The sequence below is a fragment of the Sceloporus undulatus genome, chromosome 2 (assembly GCF_019175285.1).
Source record: "Sceloporus undulatus isolate JIND9_A2432 ecotype Alabama chromosome 2, SceUnd_v1.1, whole genome shotgun sequence".
NCBI classification, from domain to species: Eukaryota; Metazoa; Chordata; class Lepidosauria; order Squamata; family Phrynosomatidae; genus Sceloporus; species Sceloporus undulatus.
In genome coordinates, this window is record NC_056523.1 from 229,376,718 (window position 1) to 229,391,950 (window position 15,233).

At 38.0% G+C, this 15,233-nt stretch overlaps 1 protein-coding gene across 1 annotated transcript in view; it reads left to right on the forward strand.

Annotated features, from left to right (window-relative positions):
• LOC121920606 (alpha-2-macroglobulin-like protein 1) overlaps positions 1–15,233 on the forward strand; it is an 86,713-nt gene that overhangs the window by 15,409 nt on the left and 56,071 nt on the right. Inside the window, exons 7-10 of the mRNA XM_042447735.1 lie at positions 2,832–2,994; positions 5,411–5,495; positions 6,970–7,093; positions 10,803–10,948. Coding sequence (XP_042303669.1) covers positions 2,832–2,994; positions 5,411–5,495; positions 6,970–7,093; positions 10,803–10,948 — 518 coding nt within the window. The remainder of the gene's footprint in view (positions 1–2,831; positions 2,995–5,410; positions 5,496–6,969; positions 7,094–10,802; positions 10,949–15,233) is intronic.

Below are 15,233 nucleotides of genomic sequence, written 5' to 3' on the forward strand. Positions count from 1 at the left end.
GCCTTATCGGGTTTAACTTGAGGGCGCCTGCTGTCAATCAAGCAATCGTCATAGGTGACGTTTGCAGGGGCATCGGAAGTGTCCTCCCCCCCTCTTTTTTAAAGAGCCAGGCACAAAATGCCCCAAAGTGCGCACATTTTGTCAATTTAAAATCTCTTTTGTGCTAATGCCATCTCTGCATTCTGTATCCTCCCTCCTTGCCACCCCAGAATGCCTCATACACATGTAATAATAATAATAATAATAATAATAATAATAATAATAATAATAATAATAATAATAATATATTCCTCACCTTGGAATGCCAGAAAAGGATGCGATGCCATGCATTCTTTGCTTTCCCTAGGCTACCCCTGAATTCCTTAGAGATAGTAGCATAAGCATTCTGTGTATCAATTTGCCAATTTGCCAAATTGGAAAGAGAAACGTTGTAACATTCGCATTGTAGCATTAATTCGCAAAGGAAAAAAGCCTCTTACAAAGTGCTCCTTTCAGCATTTCCCCTTTGCTGGAAGCGAGGAAATGAAAGGGAAAGTGAACAAGCAGCTAGCCACGTTCTATCTAATATGTATCTACCTGAAGCAAAAACCATGCGCATAGACTGCCAAAAATAATTTTAAAAAATCAAATATCAAAAGGGAATGGTCCCTGCTGGAGAGCAGAGGCTTGGCTTGCTCTGTCCCTCTGACCTGCCCTGAGTTGACCCTTCCTCCTGCCTCTTCCTTCGCCTCCTCCTGCTCCGTTATAGAATGCCCTCTATGGCTCCCTTCTTCCCCCCGGCTCATTCATCCTCCTCCTCCTCTTCTGTCACTTTCTCCAGTTCCCCCCTCTGCCCTCCCTTTGACTGCCCTCTGCAGCCCCCGTCAGTCACCCCGATTCCCCCTTTTTGCCTCCTGTCACCCTTTGCCTCCTGTCAGATTCCCCTTTTTTTCCATCCTTCCTACGACTCTTTCCTCCTCCTCCTCCTTTTTCGCCCCAATGAGGGGAGGGAATGCTCACCCTCTGCCCTCCCTCTGCCCTAAATCCCTCCCCTGAACTTGACCCGATCATGATCGGGGGCAAGTTCATATTTGGTAGAACCCGGCTTTTTTCAAAAGAGATGGCTTTTGCCCCGATTGCAAATAACCCACGCTAAGGGGCATTTGACACGAAACGCTTGTGCATGCCTCTGATTCACTTGTGGGAGATTCGAGGCTAATATGAACTTCACGTGAAAGAATAGATTTCTGATCCGGGGTAAAATGTAGTCTGAATGGCCCCTAGGACTCTGGAGAGCAAGGTTTGAATCCCAGCTTGGACATGAAAACCCACTGGGTGACCTTGGGCAGATCACTCGCTTTCAGCCTCAGAGGATGGCCATAGCAAATCCTCTCTGAAGAAACTTGCCAGGAAACCCCTGTGATAGGGTTGCCTTAGCATTTTAAATTTTAAGGTTTATATTTTTAACATGTTACATTTTAATTCATAACTGTTTTAACTTTCAAAATTGTTCTTTAAATTTTATATTTATATATTTTAATGTTGTACTGATTTTAAAAGGTTAATATTAAACAATTTAAAGGGACAGCTTAAAACTGTTAAAATAGTTTCAAATGGTTTCAAAGGGAACATGGAAAGATTTGGGTACAACCAATTAGATCACGAAAGGCTTAGTGAACAATCTTGTTTTCACTTGGTGCCAGAATGAGAGCCCTTTGGTACCAATCCGACTTCCTCTCCTCTGCCTTTGTTGCTAACACAACAAACTCAGTTTTGTTTTCTTCATTTCAGCAATTGTTTGTTTGAATGGGCCGTTTTCCTAGCATTGCTTTGTACATGCGCACATGTGGGCTTTTGCCATTGGTGGTCTGCAGACTCTCTGTATGGTGATTTTTATGTATGAGTTGGGTGACTTTAATAAGAGTACACTCAATATTCAAACCACTATGCCAGGCTGACTTTGTATGAAAATAATGCAATATAGAAAAAAGAATAGAAAAGGACAAAAGAGAAAATGAAAAAGAAAAAGAAAAAAGAAAAAGATTAATTTAATGAGAAAATTCCATTTTTCTGACCTGTCCTTTGATTTAATGTGACATGGCATTGATATGTCACCCGAGGAGCAGAGATTAGAATCATATGGCCCTCCAGATCTTATTGCATTGCAACTCCTAGCAGTCTTCACCATTCATTTATGGAGCTGAAAGTCTGCCAATTTCCAACCAAGGAGAGTGGGGGGGGGACCTATATGGGTCTTCTCAGAGCCAATGTGGTATAGTGCTGCATTGAGTGCTGCATTGTGTATCTAGAGACCAGGGTTTGATTCCCAATTTGGCCATGAAACCCCCTGGTGACCTTGGCAAGTCAGTCTCTCAGCCTCAGGGGAAGGCCATGGCAAACCATGCCAAGAAAACCTCATGATAGCGACAACATACGTTGAAAATGACTTGAAGGCCCACAACAACATCAAATGGGCTTTCTCAAGAGAAAAAGGAACCAACATATGTGTCTCCCTTCCCAACCTCAGGGGGCTACATCCTTCCCATACTGACCTGGTATTTCCCCTGCACATAACAATTGTTGTTATGTGTCTTCACATTGTCTCTGACATATGGCCATCCTAATGCTAGGGTTTTTCTTGGCAAATTTAATCAGAAGGGGTTCACCACCATTGCCTTCCTCTGAGACTACTCAAACTACTACATTGATTCTCTATTTCCAGCTAAAACAAGTTTTCTGTTGTGGGTAGACACATACATATACATTTAGATTTTTTAAAATGTGAATTTCAGTGTGCCTGATAGTGAAGCAGCCAAGCATTATGATTTTGCTGGTTTTATTCCTATTCACAGAATCCTATGGGAGACCGAATTGGCCAGTGGTTGGATGTGCAAACTCATCATGGCATTGCAGATCTATCTTTCCCTCTGGCCTCTGAACTGGAGTTGGGAGGCTATAACATCATTGTGGGGAACAACCCAGTTGATATGAAAACTTTCACAGTGGACGAATATGGTAATATTTCAAAGAAAAAACCCTTTAGGTATCAAGAGAACTCTTTGAGGTTGCATCCACAGTGCAGAAATAATTCACTTTAACACCACCTTAACTGCTATGGCTCAATGCTATGGAATGATGAGAAATGTAGTTTGGGGTTGCCATGTCGTCTTTTGTTGTTACAATTCCCACAGTTCCATAGCATTGAGCCATGGTAGCTAAAGTGTGTCAAACCAGACTGTTCCTCCAGTCCATCTGCCTTGGTCCAGGCCTCGGAGGTGGAGAAGAACTGCTGGACCTGATCCCATTCCCCACCACCACTCCCTTCTCCTTTTGTGTCATGTCTTCTTAGATTGTAAGCCTGAGGGCAGGGAACCATCTAACTAAAAGATTGTATGTACAGCGCTGTGTAAATTTACAGCGCTTTATAAATAAAGATTAATAATAATAATAATAATAATAATAATAATAATATTTCTGCAGTGTGGATGCATCCTATGAGTAAAAGCAATGCAAATTGCTGAATTCTAATTGTTTCTCTCTTCCCCCTTTCTTTCTTTTGGGTCAATACAAGCTGAATATGGTTCCTGGGCTCCCTTTTTGTGTCCCCATGAAGCCCCAAGACATAAAAATAATTTCTAATTGCCAATTATTTTTAATTTCACCCAAAATGTGTGCATGAGGGGTGACATCCACCAAAACTGACACAAAAATGTGGCAATTTGGGTCCTCTGGTTTGGGTTCCCTGGCTCCTCTTCTTCAAATACCCAAGGTTCTTGAATGATGAAGAAAAGCTGCTGTTGTTTTTGGTCAAAAATTGAAACTGGAAGTGACATTATGTCATGTTCTAGGCTGAAAAGGAGCAGGGCAGGAAGAAATGGCAGCAGTGTTGCTTGGATTAAAAGGGGGGAAGAGAAGATGGACAGGGAAAACCAGATTGATTCTGGTTTTTGCCATACTGGTTGGAAACCACGCTGTCCACATGGCTGGCTCCAAGGGGAGTGGGATACCCATAGGCACCCCACATCACACAGCGTCAAGCCACATCTCTTCTTTTTGCCTCCCCATGCATGCACACCATTAAATTAAACTGTCTATTATCCGCTCTGTTGTAAACCGCTCGGATTCCCAGTGATTGGGTGGTATATAAATAAATCCTATTATTATTATTATTATTATTATTATTATTATTATTAAATGAGCACCCCCACTTGAGACTGACAGTTACCATATATACTTGTGTACAAGTGGACCTCATGTGTAAGTTGAAGGAAAGTTTTAGGGCCAAAATCATGGATTTTGATATGAGCTGTGGATTAGTCGAGGGTAAAATTTATGGGCCAAAGAATATAAAGGGAAAGACACCACTTCTGTCCCTCCTTCTCCTTCTCCTTTTCCTTCTCTGGACCTATTCCAACCACCTAACACCACTTCCCTGCTGATAGAGGAGAAGATTTTAACATCGGATTGAGAGGAGAAGGAACTGGAGTTAAATGGGGTGTTTGTTTGATGGGCAGAGAAAGTTAACATAACATCAGATTGAAAAGGGACGGAACTGGAGGGAAATGGAATGTTTGTTTGATGTGGAGAGAAGGTTTTAACATGGGATTGAGAAGGGAAGGAATGGAGGGGCATGATGGGGTATTTGTTTGATGGGGAGAGATATCTGGAGGAGGATGAAGATGGGGAGAGAAGGTTTTAACATCGGATTGAGAAGGGAATCACCTCTTTCACACGCAGACACTCTCACTCATGCCTGGCAGCTCTTTCAGAAATCACTGCAGAGGCACATCAGGTGGTGCCTCTTTCAGGACCTTTCTAAGCAGTATTAGCATAGGGTCAATTTTGGGGCATAAATTTCTCGACATAGTGTACAGTATATGGTACCTTCTTCTTGCCACCCAGCTGCCATCCCATTGCATGCCCCATGCAATCAGCCACACAGTCGCACGAGTGATACACCATCCATGCAGTGCATCACTGCACTGAGTGACACATTGGCAAAGCACAATTATGAAGGCCCTCTGTACATGCCCACTCTCCCTGTTCACCCTATGCCCTCCATTGACAGACATTGCATTATTGCTGACCTGCCATCTTTGTTATACATTCACATTGTGGAGTGCACCTGTATGCTCAAACGGAAAAAAACAACACATTGTGATCAATGCCATTGGCAGCTACATCTGAATAGTCCCACTACTTTGACTGCCATGGTTCAATGCTATGGAATTCTGGGAACTGTAGTTGGTTGTGGCACCAGAGTGAAGGACAATTACAATCCCCAGAACAACCAGCTACAGTTAAAGTGGTGTCAAACCGAATTATTTCTGCAGTGTGGATGTAGCCATGGCTTTGCATAATGGTTTCAGGCATACTTGAACCATCTGATCTGCTCACTTTCTTCTCTTTCCATCTTTTTCTTTCATTACAGAGCTGAATAAATTTGAAGTGTTGTTTGATGTCCCATCAGTGATCACCACTTCAGATGCAAAATTTAACATCACAGTATGTGGCAAGTATGTCAGCTTTGTGGTAAATTATATTTCCACTGACTTATTTATAGTTTCAGTTTTTTCAGAGCAAAAACCAGAGCTTAGAAGTAAAACATGCCTTTAGCTGCATCCACCCTGCAGAAATAATAGTTTGACATAAATGCCATGGCTCAGTGCTTTATAATTCTGGGATTTGTAAAGCTCTGGTGCCACAACAAACTACAGTCCCCAGAATTCCATAGCATTACGGCAGTTAATGTGGTGTCAAACTAAATTATTCCTGTCATGTGGATGCAGCCTAAGAGGATTTTTTTGCATTCGTTCCATATTATAAAATCCAGGGTTTGTTTGTTTGTTTGTTTTTTGAGCTGTAGAAGAGATATTGGTAAACAAGATTATAACAAGCATAAATTTGTACTCTAGATGTACTTACACTCTTATTACTTTTTGCCCAACTGCCCTATCTTTCTACAAATTTAAAATGGTATGGCATCACAAATATAGCCCATCCTATGTGACATTTCCAGATCTTGAATAAAGACTATGCTGATATATATACTGAGAAAAAAAATCTCTTTCTCACAAATGACTTTAGTACTATATCATCTCTTCTTCTTTCAGGGTCGAATAGATCCATCATGCTCAAGATATTTTTCTAGGAATAAAGTGGTTGTTAGACCTTTCTTTATCCTTTTTATGGAGGGAGTTTCTCATTTCCCTTTATGCCAGGGAGAAGAATCACACAGCCCTCCAGTTGTTGGCGGACTGCAACTCCCAGCTGTTCTAGCCAGTGGTGAGGAATGGTGGGAACTACATTTCAGCAACATCTGGAGGGTCACACAATTCCTACCCCTGACCTGTGCATTTCCTGGGTGGTTCCAAACATCCTACAGATTAATTTGTACATTTTGCACATTGACTTACCTTTGAAATATATCCCATTTATTGAATAAGATGTGCTGTATTCACTCATTTTCACTCTGCACGAACAGAGTGGTTCCCAATCTATGGTCCTCCAGATCTGTTGGACTACAATTCTCAGAATCCCTTACTTTGCTGACTGGGCCTTCTTGGGTTTGTCATCCAATGTCTGCAAACCTGAGGTTGGGAATAACTGTCAAAGGCTGCATCAGCACTGCATATATAATCCTGTTTGGCACTACTTTAACTGCCATGGTTCAGTTCTATAGAATTCTGGGAATGGTAGTTTGGTGTGGCACCAAAGCAGAAACAACAAACTATCATTCACAGAATTTAATAGCATTGAGCGATGGTTAAGTGGTGTCAGATCTGATTATTTCTGTAGTGCGGATGCTGAATAACTGTACATCCAGTCCTCCTCTGTGATAATTAGCAATGAAGAATAAACTCTTTACAAGATAGCTTGTCAACCATTGTGAGTGATCTCTCTGAAGTTTCTCTTGGACACATTGTGAAAGCCAATGCTATAAACTGAAGTATACGTCTTCTGTTTCCCACCCTTTGTCTTTGGCCACAGGTACATCTATGGGAAACCTGTGCAAGGAAATGTAAAACTTGCCTTGGAAAGGTCCATATCATATATTTTTGAAGAGGCTGTCAATGAAACATTGACTGATATTGAGAACACCTACACAGGCCAGGTAAGGTACTGTACTTGGGAAGGGCTTATCTTTAGGTAAATGAAAGAGTGGGAAGAGTTCAGGAACTGGAAGACTTGTTCTGTGGTTCTTACTCCACATTTCTCACTTCAGCCAAAAAAAGATGAAGTGAGGGAGATCCAAAGATCTCAGGGTGGCTTACAATAAAATCATTTTAAAAGAATGCATAATAACAACGAGACTAAAAATGTACAAAACACCTAAAGTACACTAAAAGATAGTAAAAATAATTCACCAGTTAAATAAAGGTCAATTTAAACTGGTTAAAACAATTTAAAATAGAATCCTAGAATTGGAAGACATCTCAAGGACCATCCAATTCAAACCCATTCTGCCATGGAGGAACACAGAATTGAAGCTGCTGTACCTGCCAGTGGTTACTCTTAGCCTGTGCAGACCAGCCATTAAGGCCAGCCTGGGGGGATGGAGTTGTGGTGTGGCAGCCACATGATGCATGCCCCAACTCTTCCCCCCATGGTGCTGTGATGCCGTGTGCCACTCCACATGGGGAACGGCATCACAGCACCCCTCTGGTACTGCGTCCACATGATGCAGCACCAAAGGAGCACCTTAATGGTGTGGTGCTGTGGCTATCACTCCCTTTCCAGGGCGCAAAAAGGAGCCACTTTTTGTGGCTCTTTTTTGTGCCCTGGAAAGGCCAGATTGGGTTGCCGTGTGCGGTTGCCGTGACCCCGATCTGGCGCAGCTGAAAGCAGCTGCAGTCTGCCCCTTAGGGGTGGTCTGCAAAGCCCCTCTGTCTCTTACTCTCTAGTACTATGTAGCAGTTGTGATTACTTGCCATTGATAGCCCTGGTTTCCTGGAATGTTTATAACCCCTTTTTGGAGCTTTTGAAGTTTGTGGCCATCAGTATGTGTTGAGGAAGCAAATTCCATGTGTGCAAATCCCTTCTCCCAGAATTTCCCACCATTTAATTTCGGTGGATGAAGTCACATGCTGATATTATGAACAGGGGAGAAAACACTGTTCTTCCTTCCCATCATGAAGTTTTATTCCCCTCATGAGGTTTTCTGCATATCTTGAGCTTTTGTACATAACTGTTGTGTCTTTCCTTACTTGTCTTTTATTTTTCTGAGTTAAAAAAAATGAACATTATAATCATTTTTCAAAAGTTCGATGGTCCTATAACGTTTGAATTGCCCTTGGTGCATTTTACCTGGTTGTGCGATTTACTTTTCAGGTGCCATGTCCAGAACTTAACATAGGTCCAAAACACACTGCAGAAATAACCCAGTTTGAGATGGCTTTAGCTGCCCTGGCTCAGTGCTAGGGAATCCTGGGAACTGTAGTTAATTATGGCACCAGAGCTCTGTGACAGAGAAGACTAAATGTCTCACAAAACTAGTTTCCAAAATTCCCTAGCACTGAACCATGGCAGTTAAACGCTCTCAAACTGGATTATTTGTGCAATGTGTTTTGGGCCAAGATCTTTTGATCAGACTATCATGTATAGAAAGACATTGCAATATGGCCCAGTTTATTTTATGTCCCAATTGTAACAATTGCTGGCAATTTCCCCCCCACAATTGTGAAACTAGATATTTCAAAGTAGTAGTTCTTGTTAACTGCCTTTGATTTGATTTTGACTCAATGAGACGTCTCCAAGTCTCCCTGCCCTCCCCGTCTTTGCTTTAGTCTTGTAGATTCTTGCCCATGGCAACTCTAATTGAATCTATCCATCTGCTGTGCTGTCCTCCTCTCTTTATACTAATAATCTTTCTGCTGCCTTCCACCATTCCATCTTTCCTAGTATTATTGTCTTTTCAAGTGAGCCAAAGTACAAAAGCCTTAATTTCATCATCTTGGCTTCCAGGGAGAGTTCTGGTTTGATCTGGTCTAGGACCCAATTCCTCAGTAATTGTTCCAAGTCCACGATGTTTTCCACTAGTAATATTGTGTCATCCTGGTATCTTAAACTGTTGATTTTCCTTCCTCCTATCTTCACTTCCCCTTCTCCTAAACCTAATCCTGCTCTTTGTATGATGTTTTCTCCATACAAGTTGAACAACTAAGGTGAAAATATACAACCTTGCCTGACCCATTTGCCAATTGGGAACCATTCTCTTTCTCCGTATTCTGTTCTAACAGTTGCCTCTTGTTGCTCCTTGTCAGAAGTACAGACTAGAACTGTCATGTGTAGTGGCACTCTCATGTCTTTGAGAGCGTTCCATAGGTTTTTGTGATCTATGCAGTCAAAGGCTTTGTTATAATTTATAAAGCACTTGCTAATTTTCTTTTGGAATTCATTGATTCCATTGCAATGTGGTCCCTAGTACCTTTTTCTTTCCTAAACCCTGCTTGCACCTCTCAGATTTCTCTCTCCATATGTGACTGGAGTCTGTGTTATAGTATTTTAAGCATAATTTTGCTCCCGTGGGAAATTAGTGCTGTGCAGCTATAGTTGCTGCAGTTCTTTTGCGTCTCCTTTTTTGTGGATGTTGCGTGTTTTCTTTCTGTTGGCCAGCATTTTGTTTTCCATGTTTGTTGATATAGGTCCAAAACACACTACAGGAACAATCCAGTTTGAGACAGTTTTAACTGCCCTAGCTCAATGTTAGGGAATTCTGGGAACTGTGGTTTATTGTGGCACCAGAGTTGTCTGACAGAGGAGGCTAAATGTCTCACAAAATTACAGTTCCCAGAATCCCCAAACATTGAGCCAGGGCAGTTAAAGTGGTCTCAAACTAGATTATTTCTGCAGTGTGCTTTGGACCATATTTTAGATAACACTAAACAGTTCATACAGTTTATTCTGTATATGTGGATTGTAGCAGTTCAACTGGTATATTTTCTGTTCCTGATTTCTTTTTCTTAATTTCTCTTAATGCAGCTTCCACTTTGTATTCTAAAATGTGAGGTTCATCTTTGTATGCTTCTTCATTCCATGTGTCATTCATCTTTTAATCTCTTTTATGTAGCTCTCCTGTGTATTGCAATCAATGACTTTTTATTTCTTCTTGGTCTTGCAGCATGTTCTTGTCATACAGCATTCCGACTTTTGGTTTAAACATCCTTGTCTTATTGAACATTCCTTCTTTTTTGTGTTCTTTTCTTCTATTTTCTTTTTGCATTTATTGTTATAGTAGTCCTCTTTATGCTTGAGCACTAGTCCCTGAACAGTTGCATTCATGGTTCTGATTCTGTTCTTGTGTCACTTTTGTACTTGCTATTGTTATTGCTATTGTGTCTGCTTTTTCCTTTTGGAACTTTAAGTGTCTTGCTGCTTTCTTCCCTTATTATGTCCTTGACTTCTGACCAAAGTTCTTCTGGTTCCCTGTTGATTATGCTTAATAGTCCAAACCTGGTTCTTATATTGTCTGTAAATTCTGCTGAGATGTTGTTCAGATCATATTTTGGTATGATGACATCTGAATCGATTTGATGTCGACAAGAGAACAATTAACAACAATGACAATCTCTGCATGGCGAGGAGGACACACCAAAGGTAGATACATAATTGATTGTCTCTTGCCATCTTCTCCTTGGTGGCTTTCAGTCCAGATGTACAAAACCAGGAAGAGCTATTAACAACATCCCTTTTCCACCAAGTGTCAGTAGCATGTTAGCTGTTAACTGTTAGCATGTTAACTATTGTAGCAGGGAAACAGACTCATCATCCATCTGTACAGAGGATAGCTTTACTAACATACAGCCTTGTGTTTGTATCCTCAGACAGACAAGACTGGTTGCACCACTTTTACTATTGAGGGAACTGATATTCATCTGCTTCAGAAAGGCTATGAGAAATACATCCTGCTTAGTGCAGAAATGGATGAGCAAGGAACAGGTATGAAGGAAATGAAAAGAAAGGAAACATAGTTTTCAGCTTATCTGGTGATGTTTTCATGGATTGCCTCTCTCTTCTTGTTATTCCAGTCAAACATTTTAAACTTTAGGCCATAGGATATTGCTTCCACATGAATATAATTTCTCCTATATTATAGCTAAACTTTCCAGTCACAACATCTTTGCATGTCAGCAGACATTCTCATTGGCATTCTTGGCAAGTGTGACACCTGAGGCACATCATTTTTTAAATTTTAAATTTTTGTTTATTAATTAAAAACATAAAACATACATAAAATGACTATTAGACAAATTATATTTAAAAACAAGTCATGATAACTGAACAAAGCAGAAAAAGAAAATACATGTTTTTCTAGATCTATTAGGTATGCCCATGTTCTACCTATAATCATATATAAATATACAATTTTTAATTTTTAAATCTATTTTCTGTTGCATTAAGAATCTTCCATAGGTACGTTCCTTTTCTGTCTCTTTACTCAACAATTAACTTCTTAAGATAGTAGAGCTAAATCTTAATGCTAAGCTTTTTTAACCCAACTGTTCTTAATTAATCATAAATAAAAATAGCCTCTTGTTCTACTATATCCTCAGATATACATGTGTTATTTATCTACCTATATTACCTATATATTAATATTTTCAGTAATCATACACATCTGATTTTGTCAATGTATCCTATTGATCACTTATAAGTTCTGTTGTCTGTTCCCATCCAGTATGTCGCCTTTTAGAAGACATGTTAAACCAATATTGCCATATTCATTACTTTTAATAACCAGTCTTCTATACTTGGTGTTTCACCCTCTTTCCACTTCTGTGCTATCAGTAATCTAGCCACTGCTGATAGATAGTAAATCAGTCTTGCATTCCTTTTCTCAATTTGATTATCCACCATCCCTAATAGATAAGTTTCCGGCTTCATTTGAAATTTTATCTGTAGGATTTTTCAATTATTTGATGAATATGACTCCAAAATTTCTTAATTTTGACACATGTCCATCACTGATGGTAATACGTCCCTATTTCTTTTTTGTATTTCTATCACTTGTTGTTAAAATGTTTATAATTTTAGATAGTCTTGGGGGGGGGAATAAGATGCCAGCTATAATGTATCTTATATAAATTCTCTTTAATATTTTGAGACATAGAAAGTTTCATTGTTCTATTCCATACTTTTCCCAATTTTCCAATTCAATTACATGACCCACATTTTGTGGCCATTAAGCCATTGAGATCTTAATCCTTTCATCTTCTGTTTCCCAATTTAGTACAGTTTTATAAAATTTAGATAATATCTTTTGATATTCTCTCAATAGAGTTGTTTTTTTTAATTTTGACAATTCTTTCTCGATACTGTAATTCTTTATTTCTATCTTTATTTTCTCTTTTAATTGCCTATAAAGGAACCAGTGACATGAAATACCATCATCTTTTAGTTTTTCTTATGTTTTTATTTTATATTCTTTCCCCTCAAATCTAATTAGATCTCCATGAGTAATCCATCTATCCTTTACTATATTTCCCCTTTTATACAAAGCCTCGTGTGGTCAGATCCAGAGAGGTGTATGAGGGGAATACCTTCCCTTATATATTTTCCAAACTTTCAACAAGGATCTTCTGATATAAAGATTATTTAAGTCTTCGTTTACCTTCTCTTTATTAAACCAAAGATAAGTATGCCACCCAAATTTAATTTCTTCTCCCTCCAAATTTAATAGTCTAGTATTTTGTAGCAATATCTAGTCCCTGATCCATACCAAACAAACTGCCCGATAATACAATTTGAGATTTGGAAGACCTAGACTTCCCCTTTCTTTGGCTTTCTCCCAGCCCATATATACTTTGATATTTCTTTATACCTTAAAGACTGTTTCGTTATGAATTATTGGAATTGTCTGATACAGAAACAAGAATTTGGGTAACACACTCATCTTTATGGAGGCTATTTTCCCCAATATTGACAAATTTAAGTCTTTCCATTTTAATAGATCCTTTTTAATTTCATTCCAGATTTTTACATAATTGTTTTTAAATAAATCCAAATTATTTTTAGTTGTTACAATACCTAAATATTTCACTTTTTTCCCAATTTCAAATTCAGATTTTTCACTTAATTCTTTTTCTTCTTTTTAGTCCTATTTTTAACTATCATTTTTGTTTTATCTGCATTTACTTCCAATCCTGATATTAAACTAAAATCTCTTAATATAGTCTTAACTCTCGTTATACATTCTAATGTTTCCTCTAGAGTCAATGCGATATTTCAGCAAAAGCCCTAATTTTGAATTAATCTTTCCTAATTTTCAAGCCTTTAATGTCCAAATCCTTTTTAATCATATCAATAAAGATCTCAATCACACATTAACAACAATAGTAGTGAAGGGGGACATCCTTTTCTTGTGCTCCTTTGTATTTTCATTACATTTGTTTTTTTTTTTTTGCCATTTATTATGATTTTGGCTTGTTGATTTTTGTATATTTTTGTGTGTGTATATATATATACACAAATGGTGGCGCGTTTGTGTGTGTGCTTGTGCCATCATTGGATTATTCAACATTTTCGGTTATCCGACGATCAGTTAGCCCATTTATGTCAGGTAATCGGGACTCTACTTGTATCTGATTATCAGATTTAATCAAATCTTCATAGGTTATCCATTTATTATTAATTGATTTCTCTTGACAAAGGCTTCATTAGGTGATGCCCACTTTGGAATTTTATTACCCCATTGCTTTTTCAAGCTTAGCCATATCCTCAATAATTATTTTCTCACCATATGATTATTTAAATCTTTATTGACATTTAATTTCTCATAGAATAGATACTTTGTATTTTGCATTTTAAAACCCGACTTCTCCATCAAGTCTTGCTTATCACATTAATCCATGTTCATAGTTAACATTTCAGTTTTTCTCTGTTTATTTTGAATCCTGAAACCATTCTGAATTTAAAGTTTCTAACACTAAATTAATATCTTATGTTGGACTGGACAAGAATAAAACCAAATCATTGTTATAGGCCTTTAATTTATATTCTTCTCCCCTCATTCTAATTCCCTGAATCAGTTCATTATCTCTTATATTATTATTTAACATTTCTAATGTAATAATGAACAATAGGGGTGAGAGAGGACACCCCTATCTGGTTCCTTTTTTAATCTTAAATGAGCTGCTTAATTCATCATTAATAATCAATTTTTCATCTTGGTCTTCATATATATATTTCATCTACCCATCTAATCATATTATAGCCCAGTGCCATTTCCCTTCATATTGCATTCATAAATTTCCAGTTTACATTATCAAAGGCCTTTTTGGCGACTATAAAAATCAAACCCATTTTTTTTTTATATATTTTTTCATGGTGTGCTATCAAATTAATCATTGTTCAAATATTATCTGCCTGGAAGAAAATCTGATTGATCAACATGGATCCATGTTGCTTTAGAAGTTTCATTTACGATTAAAATGGGAAACTGAGGAAGAAATCATTAAAGGTTCAATGATTAAATGGGCTAGAAATGTTGGACACGACGTAGAATTAAATAAATGGGAAAACATTGGAAAAAAACAATTAAAATTCCATTGGCTCAAAATATAAAAGAAAACGTACTTAAAATGCACTATAGGTGGTATATGACCCCAGAAAAGTTATCAGAAATGTATACACATATAAATCCTCTATGTTGGAAATGTTCAGAAGAAAAAGGTTCTTTCTACCACCAACGGTCATGTAAAAAAGCCAAAAAAAATTGGAGTTTAATACAGTAAAAAATTGAAACAATATTGGCTATAAAAGTAAAAATGCGCCCAGAATTATATTTATTAACTATGATGGATGATGATTTAAACAAATAAAAGGAAAGAATGCTATACTATATGATATTAGCAGCCAGACTAGAATACGCTAAAAATTGGAAAAATTCAAATTTGCCAACTATACAGGACTGGATAGTAAAATTATTGGTAATAATAATAATAATAATAATAATAATAATAATAATAATACTTTATTCTTATATACCGCTATTCCTTTTTCAAGATCATAGCGGTGTACACGTTAAAAAACAGTATAAAAACAGCAAAAAACAGTGTTAAAACATCAAATAGCAATCTAAAAACAGATCACCTGTTCCCCGCTTTGTTATGAGATTTCTCTAACTTATTTATCCTTAATAAGACATGTCAATTTGTCCAACTCAGCTATTTCATCCCTTGATGGATTTAAGAGGTGCTAAAAACTTTCCTTTTCTGTCAAGCTTTCCCCCCCCCCCATGAGTTGATGTTTTATTA